The sequence below is a fragment of the Erpetoichthys calabaricus genome, chromosome 18 (assembly GCF_900747795.2).
Source record: "Erpetoichthys calabaricus chromosome 18, fErpCal1.3, whole genome shotgun sequence".
NCBI lineage: Eukaryota > Metazoa > Chordata > Cladistia > Polypteriformes > Polypteridae > Erpetoichthys > Erpetoichthys calabaricus.
Genome location: NC_041411.2, coordinates 8,957,222 through 8,975,446, shown reverse-complemented (window position 1 = coordinate 8,975,446; position 18,225 = coordinate 8,957,222). Strand labels below are relative to the sequence as shown.

The window sequence follows — 18,225 nt, the reverse complement described above, 5'->3', positions numbered from 1 at the left end:
GTCAGTGGGGTCCTCACTGCCCCCATAGATGCCCGCGCTCACCAACGTACTCACCTGCTTGGCACTGTGAAGGAGCTCCTGAGTTGTTGCTGTGGCTACCACAGCCCGGTTGCTGCCCGTACTCAGCTGCAGGGAGAGTGAGAGGCTGGTCACCAGCTGGACTGCCACGTCTGTGACGCTTACTTTGTCCTCCACGACGGTCACCGTCTTCTCAGCCAAGATGGAGTCGGAAAGCGGGGAGAGCACCTAGAGGGGCAACAAGCACACAAGAAGAAGAGTTAGTGCCAAAGGAGGGCAGCATGCCAGGGTCAGCACCACAACAGGGTAGGGGAACACAGTGTGGAATAGCAAGTGCAGCATACAGAGTGCCTTTCTCCAGTTTTGGGGGCTGGCTTAGGTGGTCTACACAGCGGACTCTACTCTACTTGGCATTTAAACCTGAGCTTCTGTGACTTTCTTTCTGCCCAGCCCTACAGATGACATGGAAGAGTTGGCATCTGGGCAGGGATGCCCATATGGATGCAGATGGACGACCATCATAGCAGAAGGTCAGAGGGGACTGCCCTCCCAGGGCTATATGCCCCACTAATACACAGAGTAGCAGCATTCTACTGGTGTGGCTCCTGTTTGGACACCTGCAAGGTGTCATGGGAGTTGTAGTTCAGGTGAGCAGCCCTGTTGTCAGCCACTAGCGGAAGCTGCTGGGAGCTTCCAGGGGGCCGGTCGGGTTGAACAGGAGGTGCACCCACCACCTTCACTTCACTATTAGCACTTGGAGTAACTGTGTGACAACCCTAACAACTGTTGAGCTCCCGCTTCCCAGCATGCTCTGCGACACATGCTACGCCGGCAGCCAGTGCTTTGTCTTACCGAGAACCTTCTAGAAATCTTTGGGTCCTGATCAAGTGTCAGCGGCAGGCAGGCAGGACGGACGACCCCACCGAGTCACCATCGTCCAACTACAAAAATGAGCCACCAGAATGGGTACACGGAACAGTCCAAAGGGTAAGAAAGGAGGGCCTGAGCGCATCTCTGGTGGGCCTTGTGGCAGGGGGGACGACATGTCTGTGCTGCCCTGAAGTTTGTGAACTTATTGGCTGATTTGAATGCAGTGGGTAGCGAGGAGGTGGAAAGGATCATCAGAAAGTGGAGACACGTCACAAGGGTCCACAGAGGGTCAAGGCGGACTCTGAACCAGACCACCACGTGGGCCACGTGTGGCCATCTTCGAAAAATTTCAGAGAGTTCCTCCTCTGCGTCTCAGAAATCTGACGAACCTGAGGAGACCATTCAGTCCATCCGTCCAGATGCCATCCCCACATCCACCCCAAAGGACCCTTCTTCAAGGTTCTCAAGGTTTCTGCTCCAACTCCGTGGCTCAGCAGTTTGTTTCAGATTCCCACAAGCCTTTGCATGAGGAAGTGCTTCCTGCCCTCAGTACCTCTGGTGGAGGCAAGTGCCATGCCACAGATACAGGAGATGACACGACACAAGAGGAACGAGAAGCCCACCCAGGAGCAGCCCACCTGCAGCACCATTGGTTAAGTTAGCCCTGGGCAGCTCACGGTGGTCGACGGGCAAACCGATTCCATCCCACTTGAGGGCTCAGCGTTCAGGCACGTGATAGAAGAGGGGGGGTCTGAGCAGGAAGGAGACGTCGGGACCCCGGCTCACGTCTTTTATGGGATTTTAATTTGAGCTCCTGGGATTGCAGAGGATTTCTCTTGATTATCAATCAATAAACAATTTTGTGGTTTAATACCCCCTGACGCCCCCCAAGAGCGCACGGTCTACAATTTAACCTGATAACAGACGAGTGTGACAGGAGCGGTGGCTGATGTGATTCAGTAATCTGGTCAAAGAGGGACAAATGCGTAGCGGTGAGCGGCAGCACCCAAGAAGGACGTGGCCTGGTCAGTGCGGGGGGCTGCAGGCTCAGCCAGGAGGGGATTTAGATGGGGACTCCATCCTGGCTGTGGAACAGTAGACCACCCAACTCCTTGGTGCAGGTGCTGGAGGGCACATGGGAGTCTACATGTGTTTGGGAGATCTTGAGAAACGCACCTGACCGTGTCCCTCAGCGGCTGTTATGGGGAAACAGGACCATGGTACTCAGACCACCTATGAAGGCAGTGAGAGTGGACTCCCACACCTGCCGTTCACTGAAGCTGTCGGACCCCCTTATTAGTTGTGTCTTGTCGCCACTCCTGCTTGTGGTTTTCGTGGATGGGATATGAAGGCACAGCGGAAGACGTGAGGGGGTCCAGTTGGGGAGGACCCTGGTAAGCAGTTGTCCTTGTTGTCTCCTCTGACTGTGACACTTGAGCGATTCGCTGCCAGGATGAGGATCAGCACCTCAAAGTGCGAGGTCACTGGGTCTCTCTCAGAAAAGAGGGGATTGTACTCTCACCTGGTGAGTGGGGAACCATTCCCTTTGGGGGAGAAGTTCCAGTATCTCAGCTCTTGTTGATGAACGTTGAGATCATCACGTGGATTGGAGGGGCGGCGGCTGCTCTATGGGTTCCATACCGGACCGTGGTGGTGAAGCAGGAGTTGAATCTAAAGACAAACCCTCGGCCTACTGGTTGATCTCTATCCCTGTCCTCACCTATGTGGGTACTGCGAGTACAAGCAGCAGATACGAGGTTTCTCCACAAGGTGGCTGGGCTGACACTCCGTGATTGGAATTCAGATGAAAGTAGAAACACTGCTAATCTGGATCAAGAGCTGAGTGGAGCAGACCTCGGACATGACTCAGGAATTACGTCTCTCGGCTGGCTTGGGAACGCCTGGGAAATGAGCCGGAATACGGGAAGTCTGAACTACTGTCACCGCCACCCTCACCAGGAAAAGCAGACGAGAAGATGAGATGAGGAAAAAATACACAACATTAACAATTTAAAAAAACGGGACGGCTACGTGCCCGCCAGGCTTTGCTGCCCTTGCCCTTTATCGCTCTGCGAGACTCCATTAGTGTTGTGGTCACACACACCTGCAGTTACGGCCACTTTCTCCCGCGTTTGTTCCTGTACTCCATTGTTATTTATCACTAACTGAACGCCTGACGACTTGACATTCTTATTGTTGTTGAGCTCCCGACTAATTCTGTTCCTTGTTAATATTTCTCCAAAACTATTTGTTGTCTTATTTCGTTTCTGCTATTCTACACTGTGTGAAATACGCTCGATAAAATTAAAAACGTACAGACTGAGCACTGAGGGACAGCAGTGGCCTGTGCAGGTGACTGCCATCTCATTCATATCAACGGCCTTAAGGTCGAAGTGCACAACTCACCCTCTACGGTCTACTGTGGTAACGATAACGAACCCTCAAAAAGCATCCCCCCACCCCACAGTCCTCACAGTCACATGATTGTCACCATCAGAGCATAGCAGCAGGTTCACAAACATGGTCACACCTCCAGCAATCTGTCAATTTCAGTACAAGAAATCCCACTTCTGCCACCATTAGGCTGCCGCTAGCACCTGCCACATCTCAGCCGAATGTGGGAATTGAAGCTGGGCTCTCAAATTAGAAGAGCCGCCAGGTAAGCTAAAGGAGAACTTTTTGTATCCTGGCTCTTGAGGGTCGCATTCATCTAACGGGGTCACCACACGCCACACTACGACGAGCACATGGGGGCGATTCCCGTCGGGTCATATCTGCCGGATCAACTTTTGAAGGAAGGACAATTTGTAAAAACCTGGTGAGTGCACATCGTCCAGGGGCCTAAAATTAAAAGCCGACAGGTGACCAACTCTCACGACACGTTTAAGGCATTTATTAAGCCGTAGGACCCCCGCAATACGTTAAACAATGTAAAACTTTAAGAAGAACCAACGCTGAAATTCTGGTGTTGGGGAAAAAATAAGCAAGTTAAGGAAGCCCGTCAGTGTCGTTAACTGGCACCCCCTGGCACATATGTAGCAAAAGTGGCCACTGGCACTGAGGGAGCCCTCTTTCAGTCCCGCTGGTTACAACAGCTGTTCTGTACTCCCCAAGACCCACAGACAGAGAGAGACTGGGGGTGTTGTCCTGAGTGAATTCCTTCTCGGAGACAGAAGAGTTTCTCACGCCCAACACATTTTTGACTGTGGGACCAGAACAGTCCGCTAGTATATCAAACATGGCAAAGCATCATGGGAGTGTAAGAACACCATCAAAAAAAGAAAAAGTCAAAATGAACAAACAATCCACAAACAACACTGGCTCAAAGAAACTGCCCCGCCGCTGTCAGCCCTTGACAAAGGTCTGTTGACGTCAGGTCAGCACCGTTCAGGACTTTCGTCTGTAGATCTCCCAGGTGTGTGCTGTACGCTTGACAGGACCACCGGCTCCACACCAGTTTGTGCACTCAAGCGACACGCGGGCCCACCGACTGACTTCAAAAGGCATCACTTCAAGTGTCGGAATGGCGGAGGTCAGTTTTATCGTTTTTGTCAGGGTAACACGGCACGAATCGAGGGGGGGGGGATACTCTGAGCAGGACGCCTGTGTGTGGAGGGAATGGAGAAAGGAGGAATGACAAGGTGAGTTAGAAATGATTTCCTCGCATTCTGGGACTTCTGGGAATAATCACACTGACATCCGCTTGACATTTAACAGGTCAGCAGCGGCGAGCCAGAAAAACAAGAGTGAATCCCCAGTAGGTGGGCTCATCGCTCAAAACATCCAAATATGGCAGCAGTGGGGCTTTGGGGGTTACGTGGATGCTGGAGACTGACTAACTGACTGAGGGCCAGACTGACCTTTCAACCTGACATCTAAACCTCTGTGCCACCACCTCGTCTTTTGCTAGACTTGTAGATCAGGGTGAGGGCTGACCCCCCTGTGCCACAGAGAGGGTCCCTCCTACTACGGATTTGTAACGTTTTACTTTAAAGTTTCAATGACTGAGGAGGGGCGCGGTACTTTAGTGTAGTCTCACTGTTTGACATTGCAGCGTCAGAAGGAGGTGGGCATCATCCTAGCAGCACTGAGCGTGGCAGAGAAAGAAGCCTTGTTCATTAACCATTCCATTCCCAATACTAAAGACCCCAAGCCCTTGTTCTGCTAACGTTTCTTGCTCCCCCAGGCCTGTGTGTAAAGGTGGTCACTACTGTACTACAAGATGGCAGCAGCTCTGAAGCTCTACAGAGGCGAGTGACCAAGTACGTCCCTGGACTGGTGGGCATGGGGATGCACTGCCTTTAGTCGTGGTGCTCTTGCCCGGGTCTTCTGTAGATTCTCCACTTGACATGCCATCCTGGACTCAAGGACAAGCTGGATCTCTGAAAACTCTTACAAAGTGCTGGCTGAGATGTTTAGACCACCTAGGTATAAAGCCAGCCCATCAAATGGTCACCAACTTTCATGACATGTCTAAAATTCTTTATGAGAGGGAGAAATAGCACTAGAGCCCCAGTGTGAAGTGAAGTGATGTGATGCCCCTCTCTCTACCCACCTGTATGGTGGTCATGCCAGGGTCGAGGCCTACAAGAACCCGCCCTTGTTCAAGTTTCACAATGTGGGGGTTCTCAACTTTGAGAAAGTCCATCACCAGGTCAGTGATGTCAAACTGCCAATCGGTGCCCAACATGTACGCCAGCTGACCTCCGGGTCCCAAGGGCTCCGCGACAAAGTGAGTCAGAACTCGCACCATGGCATGCTGGTATTGCAACGTGCAGCCCCTGGCTCTGCGATCATCTTCATCATCATCATCACTGTCTCGTGCTGACCTGAGAGAAGAGACAAAAAGAACAGACGTCATTCAGTCACTTTTAGGTAAGCTGGTCATTGTGCCAGTGTGGACCAATGTGCCCATCCATCTGCAAGCAGGTTTGTTTACTGCATTACTGGCAGACTTAAAGCAGGTCTGTGGGCAGCAGGGGGCACCACTGAGATGTCCCCGAACTGAGAATGTACTTCAAAGTGCCTAAAGCACTACTACTAAAAACACTTTATTAATAAAATAATAAAACGGAGTAGGGGGCAAAAAGAAAACCTGGTGGTCTCACTTGGCCAAAGAAGGAAGGGCTTTAGTGCCCCATCTGTCTGGTGGCGTACCCCCTTAACAGCATTAAACACCCACCTTTATCATACCTGCCTCACCTCTGCCTTCTGTGTCTCCTGCCAGTTGTGCCACCTGAGTGCAAGGCCCACCATGGGAATGTGCCAGAGTCAGGGCCACAGTCTAGAGACCCTCCCTGTGCTGGGCAAGCAGCCTCAGCTCTCTAAGCAATAAAGGAAGACACTGGCAGCACCCTGCTGGACAGAAACCCACTATACTCTGGCACATGTACTAGCGCTGCCCTCCTTGTCGTCAGGGCCGGCTGGGTGCCCCTGGTCTTTGCTAGGCATTCCTCTATAATGGGCACTGCCCAAGTAACACCTCAAATCTGACCCCGTGTGTGGGTGTGGATGTGTATGAGAGTGTGCCCAGTGATGGCCTGGCATCCTGTCTAATGCCAGCCACTGCCTTTTGTTTGACCTTGAAGACAGACGTTCTTCACGATGCCACTACTCAATCAGCTGTGTGGTCCTGGAGGCAATGCTGAGGAAGAAGGCAGAGGGCCAGTTGTTTGGTCTCAAAATCAACATGGTGCTGTAAGCGCCCTCAGCTGTGACTGGACACGCTGGGACGCCCTTACTGGTTATTTCCCAGGATGGGCTTTCTGAGGTCCTGAATGTGAACTTTCACAATGAAAAACGGTGTTCAGGTATCAGAAGTTCTTTTGCACCATTTGGATTTACCCGAGGCTCCATCGTCACGATGTGCCAGCGGTTGCTATGGAATGCCCTCCCAGAAGTTACATGACTGGCATCATCAGCACTCTGCTTTAAGAACTCAGATGCGTCACTGTAACCGAGTTTACGGATACCTGAAGGGAAACGACCTTAGTGTGCGCGTTAGTATCGCTGTTTTGACTTCCGGGGTCCTTGACTTGCGTACTTCGATCCTCCGATTAGCGGTTTGGCGTCAGCAAGTTTTGCTTTCAATTCTCTGCTTGTCTGCCCCTGTCCACTGAAAGGTACCGTCGGGTTCTCCGGACTCATCGGGACCACACCTACGGTAGTCGGCTATCTCACAGTGCATTTGTGTGCCCTGGGGGTCTCGACCACACGTGCTGGGAATGGCTCAACATAAAAGGGAGGAGCAGCTTTGGGCGGATGCTACGTTTTTGTGACAATTCTACAAGAATCGTTTAGTGTATAAAACGAGCCCCTCACGGTTTGTAGAACTCGTAATTAGCACTGAAAACACCATCTGACGTTACAATAAACGCCCAGGAACACCACAAACGGACATTAGGCGTGTCAGCGCCCAATGGTGAGGTCAGAACCTCTAAAGTGGGCAGGCCTGGGAACAACTGGGTGTGGCAAGCAAGCAGTTCGCCCCCCCCCATTCTGTTTATTGATAATCAAACCTAAGGTCCTTTGGGGGTCCTGCCTTGAAGTGGCTTGGTGAACTGACGATCGGGGAGGGGCGAGGTGAGCGACTGAAGCAATCGATGACCGATTCACTGAAATCCAATAAAAACGTTACGCAGGGTCCTTGCTTCTAAATGACAGGCCTGGGCCCACCTCATCTTAAACGCAGAGCTGTGGGTGGTCCAGCCCTGACCTCTTCTAGAGTCACAATACTGTAAGCGATGTGAGGACGGAGGGGCCTGCCGACAAAGAAACGACTAAGCCATCTGAATCCTAACGTTCGGCTAGACGCACCTGATGGGCACCCGCATGACACCCACCCACGTTTCTTAAACCTGACGTGAGCGACGCATGTAAACGCACTGCCGTCATTCCTAATCGTTCTTTAGCGTTCATTCGTTCTTCTCGTTGTGCGTTCCTCACCCTTTATAAACTCAATCTAAGCGCCCACTTGTTCGATTTTGGCCCTGCAGCAGATGTTCATGACTGTCGTGATTTTAAACTGCGCCCCCATCAGGCCAGCTTGAATATTTCAGGATGGGGTACAGTAACAAAAAAATGAAAAATTTGACTTCAAGGGGAGCGTTGAACTGTTTAAAGGGGGCAATTAGGGAAGGCCTGACAGCACTCGGCTCAGTGGTTTGGTTTTTCTGGTCAGGTGGGCTCTTCTTATGGCAGCTTCCTCTCCTCTCCTCTCCTCTCCCTTTTCCTAATTAACAACAATCGGCCTAAAGACTCGCAAAGGCACACAGATCACTCCGGCGAGACCCCTCTGACAGCGCTTTTGTTTATTGGGCCGCTCTGACGAGTGAACAAGCAGGACTCGTCAAGTCTAACATGGTGAGAAGCCTGACCCGCTGTCCTCCTCTGCTTCTGATATTTCAGCTATGCGTGGACCCTCGGCGCAGATGGACCCCTTCTGTGTTAGACTGCAGACAGGCAGCTCCGGCCCGGGCCAGTGTTTGGTGTCACCAACCTGGATTGAGTGGATGGGACCCACAGAGACGGACCCACAGTTCTGTGGTACACACCAGCACGCTGGGGGTCTGATGGCCATCATGGCAGTAGCTTGTTGATCCCAGGCTGTCAGGTAGGTTTTTCAAAACTACGACTTGTGTGACCCTTCTGCCTGTCACAGTGATGACGGGACACGACGTCACTTTAAAGGACAAGTCGAGATCTTCACCAACATGCGAGATGTGCGAGTGTCACGTGACACTGGGCTCTAAAATGACACGTTTTGTATAAATTTGTCAAATTTCACAGCCAGTCCTGGCGTTTTACAAGCCCAGTGGGCCACGACGGAAAAGAGAGGCGCAAAGACTTGGGGGTCTACCTTGTCCTTGGCCCCCACTGCCATATAAAACACATTTAAGCTGCTTAAATGACCCACCTTTTACTAGAGGCGATCGGGACCCTCCAGCCCTTGATCTGGTTGAGCTCGGCATCGGACACTTCAATCTGGAGGGGGAGCCGAGGAATCCAGACAGTCATTTCCAGCTGGGCACTCAGATACTCATAGGTGAAGTTCACAGCAATTTTTAGTTTGCCCTTCATCTCCTTACCATTTACGAAGATGTAGTCGCACCTGTCGGACACCTGCGAGGAGGAGGAGGAAGAGAAGAAGAAGACAGTAAGAGGACAGGAGGCAGCACTCACATTACCAGCCGAACGACCTCACGTCAAAAAACAAGACAACCAGCTGTGGCTACAGGGGGCAAGGAGAGTCGGGAAAGGAGAATCTGGGAAGAGCAATCTAGAGAGGACACCCTGGGAACGGAGACTCTGGGAAAGAACAATCCGGAAAGGAGACTCTAGGAAAGAACAATCCGGAAAGGAGACTCTGGGAAAGAACAATCCGGAAAGGAGACTCTGGGAAAGAACAATCCGGAAAGGAGACTCTGGGAAAGAACAATCTAGAGAGGAGAATCAGGACATGAGAATATGGACAAGGAGAATCTAGAAGGAACAATCCAAGAGGACAATGTGGAAAAGACAATGTAGGAAGGACACCCTGGAAACACAGACTCTGGGAAAGAACATTCTGGAAAGGAGACTCTAGGAAGGCTGAACTGGAGACCTCCATGGGCGCTTTACACTTTAGACCACCTTGCTTCGATTCCATGGTTCCTGCTTTGTGCCACATGACCCCTGAGTGCCCCCCGACTACGCGGTTGCTACGTTTTTCCAGGTAGGTAAGGTCTGGTGCCCTTCACTCCAAACTTGTCTTTACTGTTTATCTTCCTGATCTTTCGTTCCCCGTATGAATGCAAATCTCAATTTTAACTCAAGTTAAATAACTGGCAGGACGTTCCTCCTTTATTTCTGGCCCCCCTTTGTCTTTTCCCCACCACTCTTAATGACACTGGAGGGGACATCGCCAGACCCGCAGATGCCACCTGCCATGCAGAGTTCCTTGTAGACCCCTTGGTTTTCAAGGTCCGCACTTGTGGACCCTCCTTCACCCGCCTATAAAGTGCTTGGTGCTCTTTTTCCCATTCTTTCAGTGAAGACCCCTTAAAAGTTGATACTTTGTGACAGAATCGTCCAGCAGCTGGCACAGCCAACAGCAAGGGCACGTCTGGAGCGTTGGCTAACTCTTTACAGTAAAGGGCTGAGGAGCTGGACAGTGGCCCACATGGAACGGGAACAAGGTGGGCACAGTTAACAGGGCAGCAGGGGGCACTGGTGATTAAGGAGGTCTACCACTTGATGAGGTGACTTGTCTACCACTGGCAGTCTGCCCGGTGCCAGCACGGAGCCCTGGATTTATTAATCCTGTTTCAGAGCTGGTGGTCACGGGGGACTGTGGCATTCACCACCAGGCAATGGAAAGAGTGACGAAAAGGGGTCCCGCATGGTGACTAAGAGGGGCTGGATGATGCGACTCATGTGAGATTAAGGGAGTGGAAAAAGCTGGAAAGACCCCCCGTGAGATGGTTGTGTTGCAGAGATTCACGGCGGGACGGCAACCCCTGACTGACAAGCCCACTGGTGACATTTCACTCTCCACTGGCTTGTCCCAGTGAGGGACACGACGGGCACATCAGTTCACTTTCTCCCCATCAGGGCGTAGGTCTTCCCCGGGGTGCCCCCCGTCCCGTTTACTCAGCATGGACGTTTTCTGCCTGCGCGCCTTAAGTGCATTCCAGTTTATTTATTTATTTTTTTCTCATCCCCCCCTCGGCCCCTTCGCCTTTTCCTTTTCTTATTTATGGCAACACCATTAGCAGCACTTTAGAGGCGCTGCCAATCACGATTACCTCTCTTAGTCGACGGCGGCAGCGGCTTTTTTTTTTTTCTTACACTTTTCCCTCAAAGTGAATTATAAACGTCAAGCCGCATCCACCCGGCCCACCCGACCCACCAGGCCATGTCTCCCAATTCCCTGCTCCGGTCTCCTCCTTCCATTAACTGCTCTGAGTGTTCAGAGTCAGGTGATGGGTGGGAATTGAGGCCAAGTGACTGACTGAGGGGCATGCTGGGGGGGCCGAATGGCACCCGCTGGGCGTGCTGAACATCATGTGACGGGCAAACCTACCGGGGCTGATGGGAATTTAAAGATGGGTAATGGGGGAGTAAAGGGGTCTCTAATACTGCACTTCAGTGACTTTAACACTTAGACGACAGAGGACCCTCCTCACTAAGAAGAATCCTGGAGTGCTGAGACCACCGTGTCGCAAGACACCAAGAAAGATCAACCTGTCCGAGTATTCACGGACCCTCAGTGTTGATGGACCCCTTTCTGTATAAGTTGCACTCTGTGGACAAGCATGACAGCTCAGCACACCGGGGGTCCGACTGCCGTCCAAAAAGCCCCACGGAGAAAACTCAAAGGGAACACCAGAGGCTTCGGGGGGGGGGGGGGTGGTGGAATGGGGGGGCTGCAGTGAGACCTGCGAATGGACAGCGAAGACGTCTGCAAGGCGCCATAGAAGGCCTGACTCTGGGGGGCTCACCACTCGCCGTGGGTGTCACTTCCACCCACTTTCTATCCGAAGGAGCGACACACAAAAAATGTCATGAAATGAAGCCCCCCCACTGCCAACCTCATGTCATCTCCTTAGCATGGAGGGGGTGCCAGTGATTCGGTCGCAGGCTTGCAGGGTGAAGCAGGCTGGTGACACCAAAGAAATGAAGGCATGAAAGTCCAGAATTTGAAAGGCAATGAGGCAGCCCAATCGATACCCTCATTACCGTGGGCACGGGGGCACCAAAGGGCGCTGCTCATTTATGGGAGCGGCGGGCGATTAAGGAAATATTGATACAATCATAAATCTGGAGAGCGGCCGCTGAGGGGCTGATCAATGCTCCTGCAGTCGTCTGCTCCCCTCCGAGGTGATCTGGAGGAGATGAAGGAAGGCACAGCGGGGGGCTTCAGCATCTGTTCAAGTCAGCAGTATGCCCCCCTCCTCTTTTTATAACAAACATCACCAATGTCAAACTAAAAGGAAGAGCCAAGTGTGCTGGGCAGGCTTTGAGGGGTTAGGGCTCTGTGATGGACAGCTGGGACACACCGCTGGCCCACCGGTGCCCACTGCAGAAATCTGTGATAGAGAAGGAGGAGGAAGAGGAGGGTCCCATTTTGGTGTGAGACCCTCCTCAATTAGTGGCCCCATGCTGATGGTTCTGTTTCAGGATTCCCACCACGGACCTCCTGCCTGGACTACCTGGTCAAGGCCCACCTGGACCTCTCACCATCAAACAGAGTCACCAGCGTGAGGATGGGCAGTGCCAGCCGTTAAATGAGCTTGGCGAGTCAGAACTGATGGGCACATTGGTATGTTGGATGGGCACATTTATAAGATGTCTCCGCTGTGGAGACCCGTTGTCAGGAGGCGGTTGCCAGGGGTGTGGCCTGGTCTGATGTCATTTACGTGTCATTTCCTCTCCGAGCTTTGCAGATACAGACTCCCTTTGGCTGGCGGCTCTCTGCTGGTTCCAGATCACTGAATTTTAAACTTTGACCTTTCGATCCCTGTTCTGGTTACGGTGACAGCGTCTCGACTTTGCTTTTCGACTGCCTTTAATCTTCTGCTCCAACACCTTTCTAAAACTACTGGCTGCCCACCACTGGCAGAACGTGTCTGAACTCTTTGTGTTAAAAAGCTAAAAGGCACCTTCCATGTAGACCCCCCCCCCCACCCACTGTGAAGACCCACTGCATGTATTTTTCCCAGCATGCCTGTTTCGCCCAGCCTGTTTACATCCCTCTGGCCCAGGATACCTCATACTCAGGGGTGTGTGGCTGTATGTAAATTAGATGCAGGTGATGTCAGCTGGGCGTGGCTTTATCATGATTAGGCACTGCACGTGTCTTTAGTCACATGGGCCAATCAGGTGTCGCTTAAAGTAAATTGCATGCGTCAATACCCACGTGGGTACACTGGGGTGGCCTTATGCTAATGAGGCACTTATTTATTCATGTAGGTTGAGGGGTGTGGCTTTCTGCAAAGTAGATAGTGGGCGTGGCTTTATGATCCCAGTCACATCCTGAGCTTTCACTGCACTTCGTGGTTCAGAGTCAAGCGGCTGAACGTTCAGACCTGCTGCAGCTTCTCTCCAGCTTCGTGAGACCACCTTGTGACGTGCCGGGGTCCCACATTCCGGCCTCTGCTCTGACCAGGTGATAAAATGCCTCCACCGTGTGGCCTGCAGGAGGATGGCACCCCTCATCAGCGAGTCTTGAGTAACGTGGGCACAGCTCCAGATTGGCAGCACACAGCTAACAAGCCGCCGAGCAGATGGGCAGGGGCAGGAGCGAGGTCTTCACAGATGAAGATACACAAAAAGAAACAGGAAACCATCTGCCTCGGCAGTAATTTGAAGAGGAGCCGACATGCGGCGTGTCGAGGTGCCATTGAGCAGCTTCTCCTGATCGACGCTGATGGCATCGTTTTTTTTTTACTATTTTTAATCTTCGTTTAGATGTCTGCCCCTCGGCTGGTGGCCGTCACTTAATTAGGCAGGGAGAGAAGGAGCAGAAGTGGCGGGAGGCCATTGGGGCTACTCAGCAGTGAGGAAAATCGTCGGCAAGCACAGTAGACCACCGCCTGGGGTCTCCTCCCGTTTTTAAAAACACCTCCTCAGGTCCTCGTTCATCTGACACTTCAGTGGTCCATCCATGTTCTGAACCTGCTTATCCTGAGCTTGGATACGGAGAAGCCAGCGAGCGTCTCTATATATATATGGCGCCTTTACACAGCAGACGCTGGTCTCTGGTGCACGTCAGCGCTCTACAACTGGGACCAGTGCAATGTCAGACAGTGGTCTGGTGGCGAGTGGATTTTCAAACTGGTGATTTAATGTAGCGCCTTATAAAGGTAAGGACCACCTGGGACACTTCATAGATAAGAGCCAAGTCATTTCTTTAACAGATGACCCTCAGTGTGAGCAGTGGAAGGTTAAGTGGTCTCCTCAGGGTCATACGGTGAATGAGTGGATCTTCAAACGTCTGATGTTAGATAGCGCCTTTCATCAGGGTCCTAAGGTGAGTCTGATGTTATATAGCGCCTTTCATCAGGGTCCTAAGGTGAACCAGGGTTTGAGTCTGATGTTATATAGCGCCTTTAAACAGTAGTCAAGCCCCCAAGGTGCTCTCTGCAGGCACAGTGCAGTGCAGTTCAGGGTCACTCAGTCGTCCTGTTAGTGTGCTGACGTCATACAAGGTGACACGTGAGCCACTAGGGGGCGCATGCTGCTGCCTTCTGATCTCCTATTGGATGCCTTTGTTTTCACGGTGACCCTGTAAGGCACTATATCTATCGAGCTCAGTGCTGCCTGGATTGGTGACGCGTTGTGACAATCTGAAAACTGAAGCCGCCACGTGGCCCTCTCGACTGCGGGGAGGGCAGTGAAGCGTCTGGCGTCGGGTGGGTGGGCCGCATTTCTAGATCTTTTGGCTGGCCGTATTTGGGTCTGTCGAATGGCCCCCCTGTCACAATTCATTGACTTTTGAGCTCAGAGGAGAGAGAGACGCCTCGACAGAAACGGCGTGAGGGGGACGCGCCACGCGCTCCTCGAGGAATGATAAACGTCCAGGAGGATCTCCGGGCACATTAATCAGGGGCACTAAGTGGATAACAAGAGAACGTTTACTGAAGACATTAAGGCCGTCTCGAGAGCTGCCTTGGAAATTAATGACACTCCAGACAAATACAATCAACAGACGGGACAAGAGATGGGATTATGAAGCATGAAGGTGGGCCCGTCGATGCGCCAAACGTAAAGTGAGCCTGACAGGAGCAATTAAGCAGTCTGCAAATCATATCATCCAGGCGGGCAGGGAGAAGGCAGGCAGGGACGGGCACACTGACAGACGGAGATGAGCCCCCAGTGGTCTCCAGCGCGTCACCTCCACCATGTATCCTGGTGGACCCTCCTCACAGTTCTGGTGGTTTGCCACTATGAGTCGGTCTTGAGGCTGGCGGACCCCCCACCAATTCCACCATCTGGACCTGCGGCATCCCCCCAAAAGTTTTTTCATTGGGTCACAGTCACTCAGCACACACGGCGGGTGGGCAGCGTTACTCACCAATGCAGTGACATTCACTTTTCAGCCCACGGTAGGCACTATAAAGGGGCTGCTAGGCCGGTGGTCCAGGTTCCTGGTTCAAGTCTCATCTTGGACTATCAATGTCAGCTCAGAGACCTCCGACACGGTGGGCTCAGTTTGTCAAGATCTCGGATGGGGCAGCCCTAGCAAAGGGACAAAGTGGAATTTTCCAAATAAAAAAGTGAAATATCCCACCGAGTCCAAAATTCCGACCCTTTGCTACGACACTTGGCCCACCGCTGAGACGCCTGGTTTGGAGGCCAATCTGACTGACTACGAAAGGGACGACAAGTGACACACGGGTGATGAAAAGCCAGGGCACGAGGTCGCAGGAACGTCCTGTGGAGCTTAGAGATGGGATTGAGTCACGGCACAGAGCTGGGAAGGCAGCCTTGGAGGGTCCCGAGAGCACGGTGGGCTCCACAATTCTTACAGGGGGAGAACTTTGGAACAACCAAAGTTACTGAGCCAAACCGAGCAACTGGGGAAGAGAGCCGGCCAAGGACCCGATGGGCCTGATGGGCAGAGTGAAGACCCAAGTGAAGACAGGAGAAAGTTCTAGAAGAACAACTGGCACCACCAACCCTGCCCTGAAGTCTGCCATTTCGAGGCGTCTTGCTCTCCCCCTCCTGTCTACTTGTTGAAGACCACCAATGCTAGATGGGCCCCCTTCTCAGCGTGCCTCCTACACCTTGACTGATACACCAGACATCCCATTTAAGAATTATGGAGGCCACGGACCAATCAGAGCAAAGCCAGACTGACCAATCAGATTGCTCACAGAGTCCGGACACACACATACAAACAGACAGACCGTAGCATTTTATGATGTCGTAGATATGGCGCCTTGCTGTAACAGTGCATGCAGGCCACGGACCACCAGGCTGAAGTGCTGCGGCAAACACACGTGATCTGACCCCTCAGTCAATGCCGATTTAGCACGTGAAGCCCCCTTTCCTCACCTCTGAACGCGCCTCACAAAGCTCTGGGATGCACAGCGTGGTCGCCTGCCCCCTCCGATCATCAGCCGCACCGCCGCTTGCCCCTCTGAGCTCCAGAAATGATCGGCCAATCAGCATCATCAGCAGGCAAAGGACAGCCAATGATAGAGCAATTGGGTTGGTGGTCCCTCACTAATCACGACCAATAAAACCAAACAGCTGAAACAATTAAACGTGACCACTGAGCTGAGCCCCCCCCCATCAATCTCTCCGGCGGACCACCCAAGCCACAAACAAGGCCATAAACGAGGCTTTGGCACCGAAGGGGGGGGGGTTGCTCCTTACAATTTCGACTCCTACAGATTTAGGGGGTCACTGGTACAGTAAAGGTCTTGCTTGTATGTGCCGGATCAGCTTGGCACAGATCTCGTGCCTTTAAGTGCGAGGGTCTCTAATCCTGCAGAATTATTCTTTACTTATTATGTGACTGACACCTCTTGTGCATCTCGCCACCTCGGAGACGCCGCAGGTGACGTTTCTTTTGTTTGTTCCAATTGGCGCTCAGACAGGTGAAGTGGCCTGCTGGTGGTCACACTGCGTCAGTAGTGGGATTTGAGCCCACCGCCTCAGGGCTTGACGTCCAAAGCCTTACACACTGCGCCACACTGCCTGCCTAAGTGAGACCTAAATGTACACAAGCAGTGATGTCCTCGTGTCACCACGTCACCTGGGGTTCGAGTAAGGCCACCGTCCCCCTTGTGTGTTACTAAGGGTAAGGGGCTCCAGCTCTGATACTCTACTGACTGGCATGGGGGGCAAAGGGCCAGCCTGGGAGAACACAGAAATTCGCTGGAGAGGGCGCCATGGGGCCGCAGTGACGGGGGTTAATGGTTAGGGGCTTCAGTCCGCCACTTTTTTTTTTTTTCACGTCTTTATGTCAGTTCTGTTGGGTTTGGTCTTCTCGTCTTTAATGCTCTTCATGTTGGTGTGGGTGGAACCCCAGGGGGCGGGGCCACCCTGATGTCATGCCCGTTGGCCCCTCCCCTCTGCCTTTATACTGTGGTCAGAGATTGGGGGTCCCAGCACTCAATCACCGCATGAGGGGGAAAAAATAAAATCGGTGGAGGCCTCCAAAAAGACCCATAAAAGGCAGGCCAGTACCTTCACAAGCCAGCCCAGATGAGGCACACCTTGTCCAGCTTAGCCCAGACAACTACCTGCTGGCTTTGGCCTGGCTAGGCCCAAAGTGGGAAAAACTGGCTTAGCGATTCGGAATGTAAAGGACTATCCCAAAACGTAAAGCAGGGGGGATAGCCGTGAACCCCTGGCTTGTAAACAGAAAGGCTAAGAAAGAATCTTTAGAAAGGGAGAGTTAATAAAAGTTTACCTCATCTAATTTAACGACATTGGAAACATGGAGCAAAATGCACAAAAGAGCAAAGGAGGCAATCCTGAGCAACCCAATCCCAGTTCAAAAATCCCAAAGGCAAAACCCGCAAGAAACCAGCAAACAAGAAATAATAAAAATAATAATAAATGAATAACAATACTTACAAAAAGACTCCCAATACAAATTTAAAATGAACCACTGGCGGGGTTTCTTGCTCAGAGGGCGGAGCCAGCAGCACTGATGTCACAGTGGCCCCGCCTCCCAGGGCTCCACTCACAAAACACAAGGAATGGAGGCTCAGTGAAAAAGACAGGCCAGAATTACAAAAAATATTACAATAAAATATACATAAAAATAATAAGAAAAAAACAATAAAATACAAACTCGAGCCGACACAATGGACATTTCGAGAATGAAGACACAGTGAGAGACCAGCTTCATGCGGCTATCGGCCCCCTTATTATAGCATTGTGGCATCACAGAGTGGGCAATGAGCACCAGTCCATGGTGGGACGCGGTCACGGACCCCCCCGCAGTGTCATCAGAGAGGCACAGAGAGGACCTGCTAACTGCAGACAGACAGCAACAGGACTGGCATGTGAACCACCCAGAAATGCCAGGCCAACAGCACCAACCAGTGTGCCCACCCCCTCCCCCAACTATCAGACAGTCAAAAGCAAACAGTGTCGATAAAAAACATGGCAGAGCGCCCACATACCTTCACTACATCCTCATCCGTTGACTGGCACTCCACAAAGTCGGACACGTCTGTCACGGCGCCGCTCTGCCCAACGTTGACCACCTTCACTGGGACAGCCACCGTCTTCCCCGTCAGGACCGCCGTGTTCAGGATCTCGGTGTCCTGCAAAGAGCACATTCATTGGTCAGAGGCGCCTGGGGAGTCACGGGCATTCTGGACTGCCGGTGTG

General features: G+C 52.2%; 1 protein-coding gene across 1 annotated transcript in view; it reads right to left on the bottom strand.

Moving 5' to 3' along the window:
- The window catches only part of LOC114668709 (transmembrane protein 132C-like), a 470,067-nt gene that overhangs the window by 7,840 nt on the left and 444,002 nt on the right, over positions 1-18,225 (bottom strand). Inside the window, exons 5-8 of the mRNA XM_028824610.2 lie at positions 18,015-18,158; positions 8,804-9,009; positions 5,444-5,717; positions 55-246 (exon numbers count right to left, since the gene is read on the bottom strand). Of these exons, the coding sequence (XP_028680443.1) occupies positions 55-246; positions 5,444-5,717; positions 8,804-9,009; positions 18,015-18,158 (816 nt within the window). The remainder of the gene's footprint in view (positions 1-54; positions 247-5,443; positions 5,718-8,803; positions 9,010-18,014; positions 18,159-18,225) is intronic.